At 51.9% G+C, this 18,955-nt stretch overlaps 1 protein-coding gene across 1 annotated transcript; it reads left to right on the plus strand.

The window, feature by feature from the left end:
- Positions 1-6,552: 6,552 nt before the first annotated feature.
- TBX3 (T-box transcription factor 3) lies at positions 6,553-18,683 on the plus strand. The gene is made up of 7 exons (XM_006265818.4): positions 6,553-6,949; positions 8,691-8,958; positions 10,096-10,242; positions 12,456-12,532; positions 13,863-14,020; positions 15,041-15,693; positions 16,544-18,683. Exons 1-7 carry the CDS (start codon positions 6,555-6,557, stop codon positions 16,985-16,987), a joined length of 2,142 nt encoding a protein of 713 aa, XP_006265880.1. The 5' UTR covers positions 6,553-6,554; the 3' UTR covers positions 16,988-18,683.
- Positions 18,684-18,955: the final 272 nt, after the last annotated feature.

An 18,955-nucleotide genomic window follows, 5' to 3' on the forward strand; every position in this document is an offset into this window, starting at 1 on the left:
TCACTATTGCACTAAATTGCCCTGATCAATAATTCAGGAGCCCTGTCAAAGGACATGTAAATGTAAGTTACAGGAAAGCCAGGCTCGCTTTTTATGTTTTTTTATACATGGTGAAATGGAAGCAACTGGAGTCAGGGATCATCAGGGACCTGCGACGCTGGCTGCAAGGGGAAAGCAGGTCTTGTAAGCAAAGAGTGAAAAGGCTCGAGGGGAAGGAGGGAGGCTTTAAACAGAGCCATAAAATGGAGATGTTTCTCTAAACAGTGATTCGAAAAGGTCCTGGGATCCGGATTCTTTCTTTTTAAAGTGAAGAGGTCCCGCATGGGTTTGCAAATGAGACTGATCAGACACAGGGAGACTCACCGCTCCGAAAAGAGGGCGGAGGGGGACTCTCTTTGTCTCTCTTTGTAACCCCCCAATACTCCCCCCCCCCCCTCCTATGAATCTGGGCAACGATCTGGCCTGTACTCCGGCAGCAACGTTAACCAGTCGCACCACCCCTCCCACCCCGCCACCCCCGCTGCTGGGGAAGGCTCTGGCAAATCTCTGCATTCAACTGGCATGCTCTAGCTCCAGCCTCAGTCAACTAGCGGAGCGCCCATTGCACGCTATATTCACTCTTGGCTCCAGTGTCAGCTCCCGATAACCTTCAAGCACACGGTCCAGGGACCTGCAGGGAGACAGGGAGTGTTTCACTGCAGGCCACATTCTACCGTCCTTATTGACTAGGAATGCCCGGTGCTTTCTCGTTGTGAGATCCCAGGCAGATAAAATCTATCAACCAACCACATGACTTGTTCAATACCCGAGAGCAACACACAGCTTCCTCCATGCTTGGAGCTAACCTCCTGAAATCTGTATTTCGGATCCTCAAATCCAAGTGGCCTCCTTTTCCCATGCCCTCACTGATTTCAGTAGAGTTGGTGAGCGCTTGGGAAAACTGGACCACTTTGATGCCTCCTCATGGAGTGAGTGAGCATCCCAGCTTGGAGAGTCAGCGCTGACGAGGAAAGTGCCCGGGTGCTGGCGATTAAGCAGGTCTTGAGAGCAGAGGATGAGAAGAGAGAGAGAGAAAGAGCTGTTGCAGCGACTCCCGCCCCTTCCCCAGTAAAAGTTTATATAGTCTAAGTATATTGACTGACCCCCCGAAGGAAGCTACTTAATTAGGACAGAGGCCTTCAATGAGAAACAAGGATGCATTTGTGTCAACACTGCCTTCTACTTAGTGACACCTTCTGCAGAAGTGAAATGGCCTGAGAATAGGCGGGGGGGGGGGGGGGGAGTTAAAGAGGAATAAGCGTGTAATCGTCGCCCGCCAGACCTCACAAGTGCTAAGGAGACTATTTACAGCAAACTGGCCAAAGTAAACGAGCCCAATCCATTTTATGTCAGATAAACGCGAGGCTCCGGGGCTGGGCGGAAGGGGGGGGGGGGCGGGAGAGGACGAGCAGGATCGCACGTAAGTCCACTGGGAGCTGCTCGCGGGGATGGACGCACATCGGAACAGCGACGGGCATTTGCGCAGACTCGCATGCCCTCGATCGGCGTCGAAGGAGATACTCGTCTATCCACCTACGGATGCACGATGCGCGCATAGGTATGGTGTAGGCACATGCAAGCAGGCGCACAACCATCGCACACACAATACACACAAGTCTGCAACGCACAGACACCCCAAACACAAAGGACCGACTGCAGAGATATGAGGTAAATGAAGAGTACTGTCATGGAAGAGCCCCGAATACACAAATCACGCGCGCGCACAAGTACAGATGTACTTATAAAAAGTGTACGTACAAGGTGCAGGAGCACAGAGAAGGGCCTGGACGATGCACACATGTACCCACCTCCTGGACACGTGTGAGGTGCAGGACCACACTCCTGCACACACTGTAACTGTACAGGTGCGTGCGCACACACGAAGTGCATGACCTCGAATATAACAGGTACACATACGTCGTGTGCACGAACACCCTTCTATATCGTGCATACGTTAAGATGGGCATAGCCATCCTGCACACATACGCGCACACACACACACACACACACACACACACACACGATGAGCACATACATCGTGTGTATCAGCACATGCCACCTCCAGCATCTACACGGCTCCCACCACGACAAGGGAGCTGTGGCGCTACCCAGCCCCGGGCCTGCTGGCTGGGCCCCCTCGGCGTGGCCTGGAGCAGAGGGCAGGAAAGCCTGGCGGGGGTTGCAGGTCGGAACGAGCTGGGGAGAAGGTCTGATCGCTCAGGGTCAGGGCAGGCACCACTGCCTTGTTTATTTATGTCCTCCCAGGCTGCAGTATTACAGCCCCTTGAGCTCTCGAGCTAACAGATTAGAGGAGCCCCGGCCCGAGACCTCTCCGGAGAGACAGGGGAGAGGCGACTGCTTCTTTGAAGAGCAAGATAGTGTCTACCAGGCCTTGCCCCTCTCTTCAAACGGAGCGAGGGCACCCGGCCTTATCTCGCCCAGGGATCTGCTCTGCCGCGGCTCAGCCAGGGGCCGCAGCTCCGTGCCCCGCAGCTCGCCGTGCCCGTCCCCCCTTCGCGGCGGGTGTCGCTTGGCCTTGCAAGACACCGGCTAGCGCGGCGCTGGAAGCACTGGCCAATATTTAACTAAGATGGCTGGCCAGCGGGTCCCTTTTGTTTGCTTGCAAATTAATCATCCAGCGCTCAGTCGGCGCCAGTGTAGATTTATCACACACAGGAGGGGGAACGAGGCGGCCAGGGAGAGACAAAGGGAGTTCGCACCTTCCTGCTTTTGATCCTAGATTAGCGCAGCCTCCCTTCATAATACGAGTCTCCAGGGGGCTTAGTCTGGGAGGTCACTCATAATTGGCGGAAGTTTGTGCACCATTAGCGAGACGCTGAAATTTGAAATCATAATCCGCAACCAGCTCCTTTTTCTTTTTTTGCTTTCTGTGCCTAGCTCAAAGGGGCGGGGGGGGGGGGGCGGCACTGGAGGCACAGAAGCTGCCCAGCTCTCTCGTGCTGCTCGTGGGCTCTCTGGGAGGGGTGCTGGATGGAGATCCAGGTCGGGACTGCAGCAAGGAGGATACTTGCTCTATGCAGCTTTGCTCCTAAACCCGAGACGCTGTGGGCGCGCGAGCTGATGGCTCTTGTGCTCCGCGCTGTGTTACACGCACGTGTGTGCAGGCGGGCGCGGCTGTGCGCATCTGCCCGTGCGCACGGCGAGGGCTGCACTCAGAGAGCGCCGTGAACACGAGTGGTAAGGGGCCGCGCTCTCGTGGGGGGCACAGGCGATCCGGGGATCCTGTTTCGGGAAGAGTCCAAAAGGGTTTGGAGCAAACTTTTGGTAGAAGTGAGATTAGCTCCGCGTAGCTGTCAACCCACGTGTGTGTTTCTATCGCAGCAGGGAAAGGTGCGGGGGGGGGGGGACGGCATCACTGATCGCCAGCAGGGGCTGGAGGAGGGAGCCGTGACCTCTCCTCTCCCCCTGGCTGAGCCACGACTGGCTGCGGAGTAGAGGCAGGGGGATTAGCCGGCCCGGAGACACTAGCGGTCCCAGGCTGCGGGTCCGTGCAGCCTGCAAGGCCCTTTCCCCGCCCGGCCCCCACCCCCTCTCCCCCTTTCCTTTGAAGGCGTCGCCCCTGCTTCCCACCCCCGCCCTGAGAGCGAAGGGGGAGATATTTCGGTGAATGCAAAGCGATCCTAGACGGGGGGTACTACAGGGATTTCACCAGGCTGGCGCCAAGCGCTCTTAACCATGTGCGTCAAAAATGCAATGTTAGGAGAGCTAATCACTTTAGATGTTCCGCTCCTATCTGCTGGCCGGAGCCCGCAATGCCGGGCGAGCTCCCCAGGCACATCACTCCTTCCCTGAGCAATGCGGGGAGAGGGATCCCCACCTCCAGCAGCACTGACACCCACCGCCCTCTCCCCTACAGACGCCCCCCCCCCCCCAAATCCATGGATCTCGCACTCGCAGGCGGGAGCCCCATCTGCAAGACAGGATTTGCAGGCAGGGACTGTCACTCCCAGTGGGACTCGTCCCCCTTAAACTGGACAAGCATCACCCCCCACTCAATGGCCCAGCTCAGGGGCCTGATCCTTAGGGCTGGAGGGGGGGGGGTGGAAAAGGACCTGATCCGATCCCCATAGCCGGCTTTTTTATTCAAGGGGGTCCCCCCACACACACACACTCCAAAGCACTCGGAAACCTTCACTTCCCGACCGCTCCTAGAGCACCCACATGGAAGGGGAGGGCTGGGGGAGGGGGAGGTAACCCCTTCGGCGCCGGCACGAACTGATAGTGCAATCACTTTAGAAAGTGACCCCCCCTCAACACCTCCACCCCTCCCAGAGAAGCCACAGAGACGAGGCCTCAGTCAGATCACACGCCGGCAGCTGGGTTTCACGGTTTGCTTAAAGAAAAAAATCAACCCCGATTCCTATGTAGATAAAACCGCGTGAGGACAGAGCCAGGAGCAGGAGCCTGTGAATCATAAAAGCGATCCCGGCCTAAGATATCCACCACCCCCCGCTCGCCCCTGCCCCAGGTTTTGGTGACCATAAAAGATCACCCCGGGAGCCAGGCCTCAAGCTGCTGCCACCTTCTACCGGGAGCCTCTGTCCAGGTGGCCAGAGCCGCGGCTGCAGGCCAGGAGGGCAGCAAATGGTTCCCGACGGGTCCCGAGTCGCCCCCACAAGCCGATCGCCCTCCCCTGTCCTCTCACACACGTGCAGCAGGGATCAGAGGCGCCCGGCGGTGCCTCTCGGCTGCGTCTACACAGCATCGCCCCGGCGCCCAACACGATCACGTACACCAGGCAGTGCCTATCGGCGGCAACAGACCTACTGCAGGGCCGGGCTCTTGAGCGTGTAACAGCGCAGCTGCCCCGCGGCGTGCTCCGGCCACGCTCGGCGTGTGCATGCAAAGGGGAGGACAGAGCCCAGCTCTCTCGCACCGCCTGGGGAAAGAGAACCGCATCCGCCGCACTTCTACCGGGTCGGGGGGCGGATCACAGTCCCGAGCCCCTCACGGGCTTCGCTTCATGAGCACCCGGGCACCAGCGGCCAGCTGTGCCCCCATCGCGGCGGGCGGTGCAGCCTGCAGCTCGGTTCCCAGCCCCAGCCCCTTATCAGCTCCCTGGCGAGGAGGCGCTGAAACGGGAACCCTAGCGAGAGAGGCTGTTGATAAGTCGAAATTGAAAATGCCCGGCTCGGGCCAGCCCCACATCTGCCCAAAAGCTGCTGAAGCCCCGCACTGCTCCAGAGAGAGAGAGAGAGAAAAGCGAGTAGTGCACCCCCCCCACCCCCAATCGAGCTGGGTTATGGGCGATTTGGCCTCGATAAGCCACCTAGAGGCGGTTCTTCCCCACTCCCCAGTGGCTGCCTGCTCCCTCCCCTCTGATCATGTTGACATATTCACACGGCATGGAGCAGTAGTGATGCTTTGCTGCAGCGTTACAGTTTCCGACACCTTCTTTTTATAACTCGGCTCTGTCCCCCTCCACTCGACCTGTCAAAACCACGCCTATGGAGCCACACAATTGGTCCGAAAGCGTCAAAGAGCCAATCAACTAGGCTCCAGCTCCCTTGCAACCCGCGACACATCCATACAATCCGGTGCGAGGGCGAGCACAGACTCACAGGGAATTCTCGGCGCGGAGAGGCTCTCTTTCTCTCTCTCTTCCTTTCTCCCCCTTTCTCTCTCCTTCCCTCCCTCCCTCTCTCTCTCTCTCTTCCTCCTCTCTCCCCCTTTCTCTCTTCCTTCTCTCTCCCCTGCCGGAGTGCGTCGGAGAGGAGGCGAGAGTGTCATTCTTCCCCCTTTTTCTTCCCAAGGCAGAGAGAGAAGGGGAGGAAGGTTACAAGAGAAGCGATCTCTATTGCGATCGGGACACCTTCGCGGAGCCCTGCGCTGCAGGGGAGGGGGACACGGAAGCAAGATTCCGCCACAAGTGCTGGGGCTGCCGCCTGCTCCGAAGGGGCTGGAGACCGGGGGCTTTCCCCTCTTTGCGGAGGGCTCGGCATCTTCGGTTTCCTGTTTGCTTCCCTTCCCTTCCCAGCCTCCGCTCTGCAGCCTGGCTCTACGAGGGAGGGCGGAGGGTGGGGGAGAAGACAGCCCCAAGAATACAACCGCAGAGAGAAAATCCACCTTCCAAGCTCCCGCGGCTGCAACAAGAGAAGAGAAGGGGGGTTGAGAAGAGCGAAAAAGAGAAAGAAAAAGAGGAAAAAAATAAAGAGTCCAGAAGCTCCCGTCTCCAGCCTGGAGATCTGCTGGGCCAGCAGCCGCGCAGAACTCGTTGGATATTTCCCCCTCTCCAGCTGTGTATATTTTCAATTGCAAGAACTTCCACTCAGGAAAGAAAAAAAAATCACAGTACTAGCGAGCACCTCTGCCGAGAAGAAGCTGTTCTGAGCGATTATGTCTCCTGCCTCGGCCACTCGTAGCCTGTAAATTGCCCCCGTTTAACGCACTGTGTGTCTGTGAATCGCCTCCCCACTTTTGGTGATTTTTGTTTCATGATGTGTTGCTAGAAACCACTCAAGGACTATTCCAGCGGCAGGAAGAACCAGGGGTGGATGAACATACCGATGAGAGATCCAGTGATCCCTGGGACAAGCATGGCTTATCATCCCTTCTTACCTCACCGGGCTCCGGACTTTGCAATGAGCGCTGTACTGGGCCACCAGCCTCCGTTCTTCCCGGCTCTTGCTTTGCCTCCCAATGGAGCGGCTGCTCTCTCCCTTCCCGGGGCTCTGGCCAAGCCAATTATGGATCAATTAGTAGGAGCGACAGAGACTGGCATCCCTTTTTCTTCCCTGGGTCACCAGGCGGCAGCTCATCTGAGGCCTCTAAAAACTCTGGAGCCGGAGGAAGAGGTAGAAGATGATCCCAAAGTACATCTGGAAGCCAAAGAACTTTGGGAGCAATTCCACAAAAGAGGGACTGAGATGGTGATTACCAAATCAGGAAGGTAGGTCTGTGTGTTTTCAGTCTTTCTTCCCCCTCTCCACTCACCCGCCCCACATGCTGCTCCGAGCAGTCTGCTCGCCAGCCACTTCCTCCATAAAACTTGCTTCATCTGGAATTATGAAAACTTTCAGACAGTTGAAGTTCTGGGTTTCTCTCGGAGACTGCACTGCAGGGAAATATTAAGCTACTGAACCACGAATAGTCAATGTTTACTGCGTGTGTGTGCATGTGTGTGAGCGAGAGACTGTTCATGGTTCAATAGTTGAGCACTTCCATGTAACACTAGCAGCAGAAAAAAAAATCATTTGGGGTGAGGATTTTAAGGGGCCTGATCTGGCCTTTACATGTTTTCTTTCTGTGAAAAAAAAATAGGGGAAAGGAAGAACAATCGAAGAAGGGCATGTCTCTGCTTTAGGGCAGTGAGTGCAGGGAGGGAGAATGAGGTAAATTCACTTGCCTTTATCAGTAGCTTCACTTAACGCGTGTTCCTGCTGAGACCTAAGCTTGCATTTGTGCTGACAAATTGCGTGTGTAAATACACCGACAAACTGAAGAAAAGATACATTAATTTTACATACACTGCCAAGGTAAAGGTTTCTGTCCCAGGAAAAGCTTTCTACCCACGTTTGGTATCTAATGGCCACTGTGTGCATGTGGCTATTTCCTTGCAGAATGTACACGCAGTGTAGTTTAAGTGTGCGTGGTTGAAATACATAAATAACAGGCTTGCCTATTTGCAGTGATAGCTACACGTTTAATTTTATTTATACACATACATACATACTTATATTATCTGTACTGGGTTATGCTTTATTATAAACACGTAATATAATTCATGTGGTCTGCACAGCAGATGCCTAGTAAAGCCCATTTCTGAGAAGGGTTCCTATAACTCCCACAGCAGTAATATTTTAACTTGCAGATACCTTTTTTTTAATCGCATCAGTGGTAGATTGCAGAGTCATTGACAACCGGGGGGAAATACTTCTCCTGTAGACATTACCGCCGTCCCCACTTTTCTGTGTTGATTGTGGTCAAACTTTTGCGTGAAGGATTCAGAGAGTTTGAAGCGCTTATTTGTTGCAAAGTCATGTGTTTTCTTTTAAGTTCTGGTTGCTGAATGCCAACCCCTCGATATAATAAACAGCAAATTTGTGGTATCCTGTTGCAGTTTCGAACTGGACTTAGGAGCATGGGGGGATGTGGTTTGCAGAGAGCACTGCATGGAGACGTTATCATGCATCGAAGCCTTATTGGTTTCTGAATCTCACACTTGCATACAACATCGTGGTTCTACTCCCATCATAAATATTTTCCTCTATAGTACTGCAGTGACTCCAGACTGCGAACATTTACACAGAGAACCACACTGTTCCCATGTTTCTTTGTTAAGCAGTCGGGGGGGGGGGGGATACAATACAGTATAGATCCAAATACCAAATTGGGCGGTAATGTTTATTGGAGCGGGGGAGGGTAGGTTGGCGAAATTCACAACCCCGGGAACATGCTATGTGAGGGAAACATTTCTCCTGAAACTTCTGAGCCTTGAAGGGGGGGGGGGGGGGGTCTGTTGGGGCAACCCAAATAAATCGTGTTTATTTCCGAGCTAGGCTTTTCTCATGCTGAAGCCTGGAATTGTTGCTGGGAGAAATGGTATCAGAAGCCAGGAACTTGCTCACATTGTGATTGTATTTTGTTGTCTTGTCTCTTCTCTATCTCCCTTTTCACGACTCTGTCCATAGGAGAATGTTTCCTCCATTTAAAGTGAGATGCACTGGGCTGGATAAAAAGGCCAAGTACATTTTATTGATGGATATTGTGGCGGCTGATGATTGTAGATATAAATTCCATAATTCCCGGTGGATGGTAGCAGGCAAGGCAGACCCTGAAATGCCAAAGAGAATGTACATTCACCCGGACAGTCCGGCCACGGGAGAACAATGGATGTCCAAAGTCGTCACTTTCCACAAACTGAAACTGACTAACAATATTTCTGACAAACACGGATTTGTGAGTCCCTTTTTCATATCCATTCTCCTCTTTGGTTCTCTTGCACGCCTTCCCTCTCACCGCCCCTGTAGCAAAACTTGCCAGGAAACCGAGCTCGGAGTTTGCAAAGAGCCCAGTAAGAACGGCTCTTCATTATGGTACAAAGCCTCCAAAATCAGTGTTCCCAGGGACTAGAACCCGGGGAGCAAGCGAATAGATTATTTATAAAAAAAAAAAAAAATCAAGCTCCAGTCTGTGATATCCACGTGTCCACTTTATAATATCATTCCTTTATTTCCCTTCTAGTAAAGCCGCTAGTAAACGGGTGGCCTTTACCACTAACGTTTCCAAAGCTTTGGCCGAAGTGAACTGTGCAGCCTATTACAAGCTTGGGACGTTTAGACATACTTTAGAACCACGCTACAGTTAAAATGATCGCACTTTTCGCCCCCTCTTTTAACTGGGCCATGCGATCGGTATCTCTGCCGACAGTTTACACTTTCCTGGAAATGCAAACAGTTAAATACAAATTAATCAGGATATCAGAAGAGAGAAAATGAACAGGGATCAATCTGAGAGGTCAGGGGCCCGCTGGTTTCTACCCACCCCACTGCATTTCCTGGGTGCGCAGCGACCAAAAAATAACAATAAAAAAGAAAGAAACCCGAACTTAATAATTAAATCAAACAAATGGGCTGAGAAGTGCTCAAAGAAGTTACACGATCGGCCTTGGTCTCTTTGGGAGAATTCTGCAGAGAACAGGGGCGAGGGTGGAATCGCTAATGCTGGAAAGATTGCATTTGCTGCCTGTGATTTGATTAGATGATTAATGTTTGCCCTTCAAACAAGGCCTCAGTGGATTGGGACGGCCGGTTCGTTGTAGCTCCGGCACTGGATTGCTTGGGGTTTAATTAAAATGAGTTTTGATCCTTGATCGTAAACTGTCCCCCCACCCCCTCCCCTATCATTGGGTGGATTTTTTAAAAAGTGTGTGTTCACGGGAGTCGTGGGAGATCAGGGCGGACAGCTGTCAGTGTCCTGGATGCTACGAGGTGTGCGTGTATGGGGATGGGAGGAGGGGTCCGACCCTGGAGCCACCGGAGCCTCTGGGGTCGGGGGTCTGTATCTGACAGTGTCGCTTTCTCCCCTCGCTTACAGACCATTTTAAATTCCATGCACAAATACCAACCGCGGTTCCACATAGTGCGAGCCAATGACATCCTCAAGCTTCCTTACAGTACGTTCAGGACCTACGTGTTCCCTGAAACTGAATTCATCGCTGTGACCGCATACCAGAATGATAAGGTAAGGAGATTAAGGGGGATTTGTTTGGCGTGTTTTGGCTTTTCAGAAAGCTTTTATTATGCATTGTTGCTTTTAAAAATCACGGCGTCTCCCCCTCCCTTTTTTTTTTTTTTTGCACAATCCAGTTGTTGCAATTTGCAGGGGAAGGGGGGAGGGGGACGATAAGTGTGTCCAATTTGCCTCGAAAGCCTTCTTTGCACGGGTGTGTGTGTGTGTGTGTGTGTTTGTGTGTGTGTGTGTTGGGGGGGAGCTCTGTTTGCTGTGTCACTTCCATCTGAGGCATCTCAGAAAGGAAAGAAAACGATCTGATGCTGTTTTCAAAGAGAGACGGACGATCTGTGTGTGCTGGGGCTTTTTGGCAGGTCCTTTGGCCTCTGCAGTACTTGTCTCCTTTCAACGCCACTGGCAGTAGGCTTCCAACACCCGCCTGCTTTCTATGATTGTTGGTATCGTTTTATCCTGCAGTGTGTTTGGCTTATATTTTGTGTGCTGTCGAGGTCTCCGCTCTGATCTGGGAGGTTAGCCACCCCGAGCTAAGCAGTGAGGGCTGAGTGAGCCCGGGTGGAAAAGTTGTAGCGTTTCCTTTCCCTTCTGCCAGTTTATTGCAGGTTGCAATCAAGGTGGCATCTCTGGGAGACGGGTGCGTGCTGAATTTATAGTAATGTCAAGTGGAGGGACCCAAGGAGCCAAGACTGGCGGGTTTTTAATTTTTCTTTCTATAAATCATAACTTTTGGGAGGGTTTAAATACAGAGTCATCGGTGTTAAACGTAAAACACTTTCCAGATTTAAAGCACGTGATTGAATCGCTGGAGTTTTGCGATTTTGCCCCCCCCCCCGCCAAACTTCCCCATTCCAGATATCTCCGATTTTAAACATCGGTTGTGGGGGACTCTTCATCTCCACCCGAGTCTGTTTTTAAAGAGCTATTTGTTACTTAGGAGAGGCTGTTTCATTCATACTGTTTCTGCGGCCCTGAGTTTGTAAAGGCAAAGACTGGCGAATTTGTGCACAGCCGAGACTAGACTTTGCTCTGGGGCTTCCGAGGCAGGGTAGGGTGTTCTCTCAGTTCCATCAGCAGAGCCCGGCCCCACGGCAGCACTGAAATAAATGGACTTGTCTTATTGCCATGAAATCGCGTGTAAAGCGTATTGTAATGGAAGCAAAGTGCCCTGGCCTCTCGCATTATCTTCGCTATCTTCTCGGAGAGGTCAGAGCGCGCATACCGCGGCGCACCTAGGCAGCCCCTGGGTAGTTTCCAGTACTTTCCGTACAATCAGTGGGGCGAGGGTTTAACTTTCTGGGCAAGGGAGATGCCACGCAAAGTTCACGGGATCTAGCACTGGGCTAGGCTTGATGGGACTCTGCTCCCAGATCGCAGAGGGATGTGGTTGGGGGAAAGACCCACAATTGCCTACCCCCGCCCCACAATTTTGTACATGGAATTCTTGGCGCATTTTTTTCTTGTGCAAATTCCGCGCTGAGCTTCGTCCTTCCAGACACTTCACTAACGTGAAGGGGGTTTAAGTCTGTCCAGTGTCTCCTAAAGTTTCACGGGCACACTGCTGCGTCCTTAACCAGACTTAAATATGTAAAGCGGATAAACGAAAACAAATGTTTTCCCTGGTAACTCAGTCCTTGTGATCTAAAAACATCGATGGGAGTGGAAGGCATTTTAAGTGCAGTCAGTTCTGTGCTCGAACCCAGTCCCGCCAGCTCACTGATAAAATGAGATTGTATGCAATATTTTATGGCAAGCGGGTGGATAGGATTCCTTTGCGGTTTAATTATGGTCTTTAAAGAGTTTAACTGAAGCAGAATTTTAATGGATCGCAGTGCACAGCGCTTTATCAGTGCAAGTACGGTATTAGCAGCGCCGGACAGTTTTAGTGGGGAGTAATTCTGTGCAATTGACTAGCCCAGTCTGTGTAATTGACAAGGGTAGTGATTGACTAACCAGTCTGTGTAATTGACTGAAGCAGGGCTATCTATACTTCTTCTGAATTGGCCAAAACCGCGTATTAAACTGCGTCGTAGATCCACCTCGTATTGTGCTTACATCTAAAGACGCTTGCACTTCTGTGAATTTACTTATGTGTTGTGTGCTCCTAGGAGATTTAAATCACCTCTCCTGAAATTTGGAGGGCAGAGGGAGAAGAGTGAAATTTGAAAATAGAGGTGGCTTAATTCTGCTCCTCCTCTACTTCTTTTTAGATAACCCAATTAAAAATCGACAACAACCCATTTGCCAAAGGTTTTCGTGACACTGGGAATGGAAGGAGGGAGAAAAGGTGAGTCAGAAAAAAAGTGTATGCATTAGCCTGTTTGGTTTGCCTTTGCAAAGTTTAGATGTGTCCAGAGGTCAATGTAACCTCTCGATTGCCCCAAACCAGTTCTTCCCCCGCCAAAATTAGTAGTGTATTTCATAAAGTAAAACGGACTGCGTGTGATTCGAACCCGTTTTCACGTTTCTGTGTATATGTTACCTGGGATTATTGTGAAAAGTGATCTCGGTGTGTTGAGAAGAGAATTGCAAATACTGAGGACAGAAATCTCAAGACAGTGATATTGAAACACGTGTTTGCAAGTTTGAATGAAAACAAGATTGAAGGGTAGGCGGGATAGCTGTTGGTTAACTATCACACAGCACATAAAGGGTATCTTCCTAGGGATATCTAAAAAAAAATCATAATCTATACCGAAAACAGAATAAACTACTTTCATGATGACAACATCTTGACTGCAGCCAATTGACTAGGTAACATCCTTATTTCTATGCAGGGTAAGAGATTAAGTCTAACTAGGAGGGAATAAAGCATTCCCCCCCCCCCTCCTCCCTACACACACAATAATAGATTATTTTAAATACGCCAAAAGATAGGTGGTTTGCAAGGGGAAAAAACTGGTTTGTGTTTTTAAAGGGGGGGGGGGGGGAGAGAGTTACAGGAACAACTCTCCCACCCACACAGGCCAATACAGGTTCATCCACTTCCAATCCATCAGGGTGTGAAAGTGAAACCTGTACTGGAGCCACAAGAGGAAATGATTTCTAATTTCTCTCTAAATATAAATAGATTTTACTCCGGGTTAATTGTTGGTGAAAAGATTACATAAAGTGCCTAGCAAAATAACCACTTCCTAGCAATCTTAGCAACCATTAAGATGCCTGATATTCTAGGAACATCCTAACATTTTAAAAGCTAATCGCCTGGGAATGTTTTTTCCCCCTCTCATTTATTTAATACTCTGCCCTCACTTAGTACTGAAGCTAACAGCTTCCAAGAATCTCTTCTCATTAACAGCCAGTGCGGATGGCTTCAATTCTGCCTGCAAAATGAATTTGCTCAATAAAGCCTTGATCCTTAATAAATGTGCACCGATCTGCACCAAACGCACATACACATGAAATTAACCAAGATGTTATGAAGGAGCACAGTCCAGCTGTCAGATGTGTTACCCACACCGTGCGGATCAGCCAAGGGGGGCATTGCTGGGTTGTAAAGCAAGTGGCTTGTGTTAGAGGTGGTGTCTGTTGGAGGGCAGCTGGTCTAGGAGCCTGTGTGTGTGAGAGAGAGAAAACAGGACATTTCCCAAATTTCTGCTCCATCGTTGTCTCTGCAGAAAACAACTAACCTTGCAGTCCATGCGCGTTTATGATGAGAGGCAAAAGAAGGAAAATGGCACCTCGGATGAGTCTTCTAGCGAGCAAACTGCCTTTAAATGTTTCGCCCAGTCCTCGTGCCCTGCTGTGCCTGCAGTTGGCACTTCCAACCTTAAAGGTGAGGCGAATCCCCCTCCCCTCCCCTCCCCTCCCCGGCCCGGGAGATTTCTAGACAAGAGCCCCTCCGTCTCCCTCCCCTCCTCTTTCTTACTCCACTCTTTGATCTGAAGGAAAAGTTTTGCTTGTGTCCAACCTCTGGAGCGACTGATTTTGAACATGCCTCCGTAAAGGCGCTCCAGAGATACAGACCCACCTCTCCTCCCTCGCTGCTGCTGTGTTTTCCTTTCCTCCCTGCGGTTCAGGAGGGAGCCAGCGCTGAGTCAAGGGAGCAAAGACAGACCACGGGGCAAAAGTTCAGACCTGGAGCCACTCCATTAATATTCATGTGCGGCTCTGGCATCAGGGAAAGGAGCTCTTTCCCCAAACCCCTTCCTCCGACCCTGCTTTGCTGCGGGGAAATTCAGTGCTGATTCCCCCCCCGCCCTTTCCTCCTTTTCCCAGTGGGCGGGTTAGAGGCTTCCTTGGCAGTTTTCTGCTCTCTTGGAAAGGATAGATTTGGGTTTCTGGATGTTTTCTCTTGTTGATAGTATTTATTCATTGAAGGGAAAGGTGGGTGGGGAGGGCGGGGGGGCATCCGGGAAGCCAAAGCAGCCCTCCACTTGGATTAAGAGATAAAACACCCCAAACTGATCACACTCTGCATAGGTCAAGGGGTAGCGGGGTGGATGGATGGGGGGAGGGGGAGGGAAGGAGCAGGATGCTGTTCAAAGCCTGCTCCGATCTCTCGCCTGCCGGGAGGTCTGCGAGCCCTTCAGAAAGGCCGATCTAGGCAAAGCTAAATAGCTCCCTGGTGAATGGGTCGGTCACGGGAAGAGCCAGGCGCTTGCAGGGTAATACCCCCCCCCCCCCCCCCCGGCCAGGCATGATGTCCGTCACCGGAGAAGCTGGCACCAGGGGTGATCCGGGCTTCCCCGGCGCCGCGGCTCCCGGCCCTGGCCGCAGGCGCGTCAGTCTCGGGTGCCCCGGGCAGGGGCCGAGGAGGGCCCGGCCGCTCACAGCCGCGCCCGCTGCTTTGCAGATCTGTGCCCCAGCGAGGGCGAGAGCGACGCCGAGAGCAAAGAGGAGCCGCTGGCCGAGGCGGGGGAGGCCGGCAGGATCAGCACCACCAGCGCGGCCGCCGCCCCCTCGGCCGGGGAGAAGGGCTCCAGCCCCGCCAAGGGCTCCTTCTTCCCCGCGGAGCCGGCGGGCGGCCGGGAGGGCGACAAAGCGGCCCCGGACTCGCGGCACAGCCCCGCCGCCATCTCCTCCAGCACCAGGGGCCCGGGCGAGGAGCTCAAGGGCCCGCTCCGGGAAGCCCCCAAGGCGGACGAGGCGCGGCTGCCGGGCAAGGAGCCCTTCGCGCCGCTCACGGTGCAGACGGACAGCGCCGCGCACCTGAGCCAGGGGCCCCTGCACAGCCTGGCCTTCCCGCCCGGCCTGGGCCAGCAGTTCTTCGCCCCTCTCGGCAACGGGCACCCGCTGCTGCTGCACCCCGGCCAGTTCGCCATGGGCGGCGCCTTCTCGGGCATGGCCGCGGGCATGGGCCCGCTCCTGGCCACCGTGTCCGGGGCGTCGGCCGGCGTCGGCGGCCTGGACAGCGCGAGCATGGCCACGGCGGCGGCGCAAGGACTGTCCGGGGCGTCGGCAGCCGCGCTCCCCTTCCACCTCCAGCAGCACGTCCTGGCCTCGCAGGTACGGCCAGTCCGCCCCGGGCAGGGCCACCCCCGAGCCCGCCCCCAGCGCCGCCTGCCGCGGCCTCAGCCCTGGGTACATCTCGGGGTGTGGGGGGGGGGTCCTTCTGGCTGCTCTTGCCAGGGGTGCATCTCGGGCTGCAGCGGAGGACCCGGCTTCAAGGCCGCTGGTCCTCCGGAGCCTGAAGGGGAGCGGTGCCTCTCCTGCCCCATCGGGCGGCGGAGGCGCGGGCGCTCCCAGGGAGGGCGAGTGCGCCCGGGTGGGGCGGCAGCGGCGGCTCCGGAGCGCCGGCCCGGGCAGGCGGGGAGCGGGGCAGCCGGGGGTGCTGCCCGGCCTGGGACAGGCCGCTGGGGGCGTGTGTGTGTGGATGTGTGTGTGAAAATGGGTGTGTGGACACTAGTGTGTGGATGTTAGTGTGTGCGCATATATGTGTGAGTGTGTGAGCGTGGGGATGTGAGTCTGTGGGTATGCAGACGCGTGTGAGAGTGTGTGTGAAACTAGGTGTGTGGAGGTGTGAGTGTGGGGATCTGAGTGCGACGGGAATGTGGATGTATGCGGATGTGAGCGTGTGATTGTAGGGGTGTGTGGGGATGTGTGTAAGCATGGGCTTGTGAGTGTGTGGAGAGGGGTGCATGGGTGTGGGTGTGATCGTGTGTGTGTGGATGCACGTGTGAGCAGGTGTGTGCATGAGAGCATGCGCATGCGGGTGTGTGGAGGTGTGAGGGTGCGCTTCCCAGAGCCGGGCTGGGTGGTAGCCACTGGGCAGGGGGGGTTTCCCTCCTCGGCTGCCCGGGGAAGCTCTCGCGGGCTGGAGCCACTGACACTTGTCGTTTCCTCCTGTGCTTCGCAGGGCCTGGCCATGTCTCCCTTCGGCAGCCTCTTCCCCTACCCCTACACCTACATGGCCGCAGCAGCGGCCGCCTCCAGCGCGGCCACCAGCTCGGTCCACCGGCACCCCTTCCTCAACGCCGTGCGGCCGCGCCTGCGGTACAGCCCCTACTCCATCCCCGTGCCCCTGCCAGACAGCAGCAGCCTGCTCACCACGGCCGTGCCCACCCTGGCCAGCAGCGCGGGGGAGGGCAAATCCAGCACCATGGCAGCGAGCCCAGCCTCGGTGGCGTTGGACTCTGGCTCGGAACTCAACAGCAGGTCCTCCACGCTGTCCTCGGGCTCAGTGTCCTTATCCCCCAAGCTCTGCTCGGAGAAGGAAGCCACTAGCGAACTGCAGAACATCCAGCGCCTAGTGAGTGGACTTGAATCCAAGCAAGACAGATCCAGGAGTGGATCTCCTTAATACCGGCCCCCCCCGCGACTCTAGGTGAGGGGCAGAGAGAGTGAGGAAAGAGGTGTGTGTGTGGGGGGGGGGTCCCCTTGATTATCTCGTTTCAAATCAGTCTTGCAGTGCACTTTGTTTGAAAGAATGCCCCCCCCCCCACAAACTCCGGCCAGTCCAGGCTCATCAGCCAGCTTCTGTGGAGAAGGGGCCAAGGGGGGTGTTGGAGTTGGATGAACTGTTTTGAAAGCTGCTATCCAAGATCAGCCTGGATGCCACCAAGGCGGGACGGGACAGGTGGGGCTGGGCTAGTGATGGTGGTGTGGTGTGGGGAAGGTGTTGCTGTTGATTTCTTTCGTTTCCCTTCACTGTGTAAAAGAAAACATATGAATAAACACTAAAGTAAGACAAGTGATCTTTTTTTTTTTTCTCCTGAAGGAAAAAAAACTTGTATAAGTAACTTGCATATCAGTTCTTCAACACTTGTTTTCTTTCTCTTTTTTATTTTTATTTTTTTTGGGGGGGGGGGTTATAAACTGTAATTCCTGTTTAGTCTGTCTTAAGGGGAAGCTGTGTCTCTGAAATATTCTTGTGATGTCTAAAGCCACCTGCGGGCTTTTTGCATGTTCCATAGTAGTCTGCTTTTTTGAGAGGGGGGATTTTATTTTTTATTTTATTTTTGGGTGCTCGTTTCAATTCCCAGGGACAAAATACTACTACTACTAATTAAAGAAAAAAACCTCTTTGCCCCTTTTTGCCCCTCAATTACTCCCCTTGTAGCAACAACAATAAAAAATGTAGTTGGAAAGGAAAAACAAGAATTTATTTTATCTAAAAACCTCTGTAGCTTGACTCTAGGTTATCACAGCTTTTCCTGTTTTATTGTATATGCAATAACAAGGTTTAAACATAATAATGAGAAGAAGAAAAAAAGCGGACACTATTATTAAAACAAAGTATTTATGTAATTATTTGATAACTCTTGTAAATAAGTGGAATATGAATACTCAAAATTAAACTTTAATTTATTGACATTGTATATATCTCTGTACATATGAATGAAGCTGTCTTTTCTTCTATTATTTTTTTAGTTATTTTCATTTCAAATTCATAATTCCTTTTAAAACACACTTGAACCCATCAAACCAAGCAAGCAAAAAAAGATACCCTAATTTCAAGTGCTCAGTTTTTATTTTGGTTCACCATGCAAAAACTTAACTGATTTTTTAAAGAGTTGAGTGCAAAAAGAAAAGAAAAAGAAAAAGTCAAAGAACTTTTAAAAAAAATAAGAAAAAATGGAAGAAATGTGCCATTGTAGCATTTAACCCTTGTTTTTCAGTGTTAAAAAGTTTTACTCTCTATATAAAAATTCAAGATATATGTATATTAATGAATGACAACGCACTTCTCCCATGGCTTGAAAGAAAGAGAAAAGATGATGACTCTAGGATTTTTCTTTGCTTTTTTAATTATTGTTTTCCAATTGTCTTGGTGTGTCAAAAACACAATGGGTTTTTACTACTGTGGTTATTGTTGTCTTTGTTTGAGTGGATACATATTTCTCATGGCATGAAAGTCAGGTGCTCAGAGCTGGTTAAAAGAAAAATGAAGGTATATTTTGTGTTATCTAATTGTCAAGAGGTTCTTGGTTTTTTTTCCTGTAATTTTTTCCCTTTTAAAAGTCACTGAAGTTTCAATAAATTTTTATTGAAATGTGTTTGGGCCTTATGTGAAATACCTTAACAGAGATGTGCCTAAAACCTGGAGTGCAGGGGAAATAGATTTTTTTTTTAAATCTGTTTTTCTGTCTCTGTTCCTCTTTGCACCAAAACTCAGATCTTTTATATGAAATGTGTTAAGAAGGAGGCTTATTGAAGCCAAAAAGTAGAGGGGAAAAAGCTACCTTGAGGCATGACTTGGAAAAAATGCAAGTTTTAACTAAACTATTTAAAATGAGGTTTTCCTTTTGTTTTTTTTCTTTTAAGAAGT

This window comes from Alligator mississippiensis, chromosome 10, assembly GCF_030867095.1.
Source record: "Alligator mississippiensis isolate rAllMis1 chromosome 10, rAllMis1, whole genome shotgun sequence".
NCBI lineage: Eukaryota > Metazoa > Chordata > Crocodylia > Alligatoridae > Alligator > Alligator mississippiensis.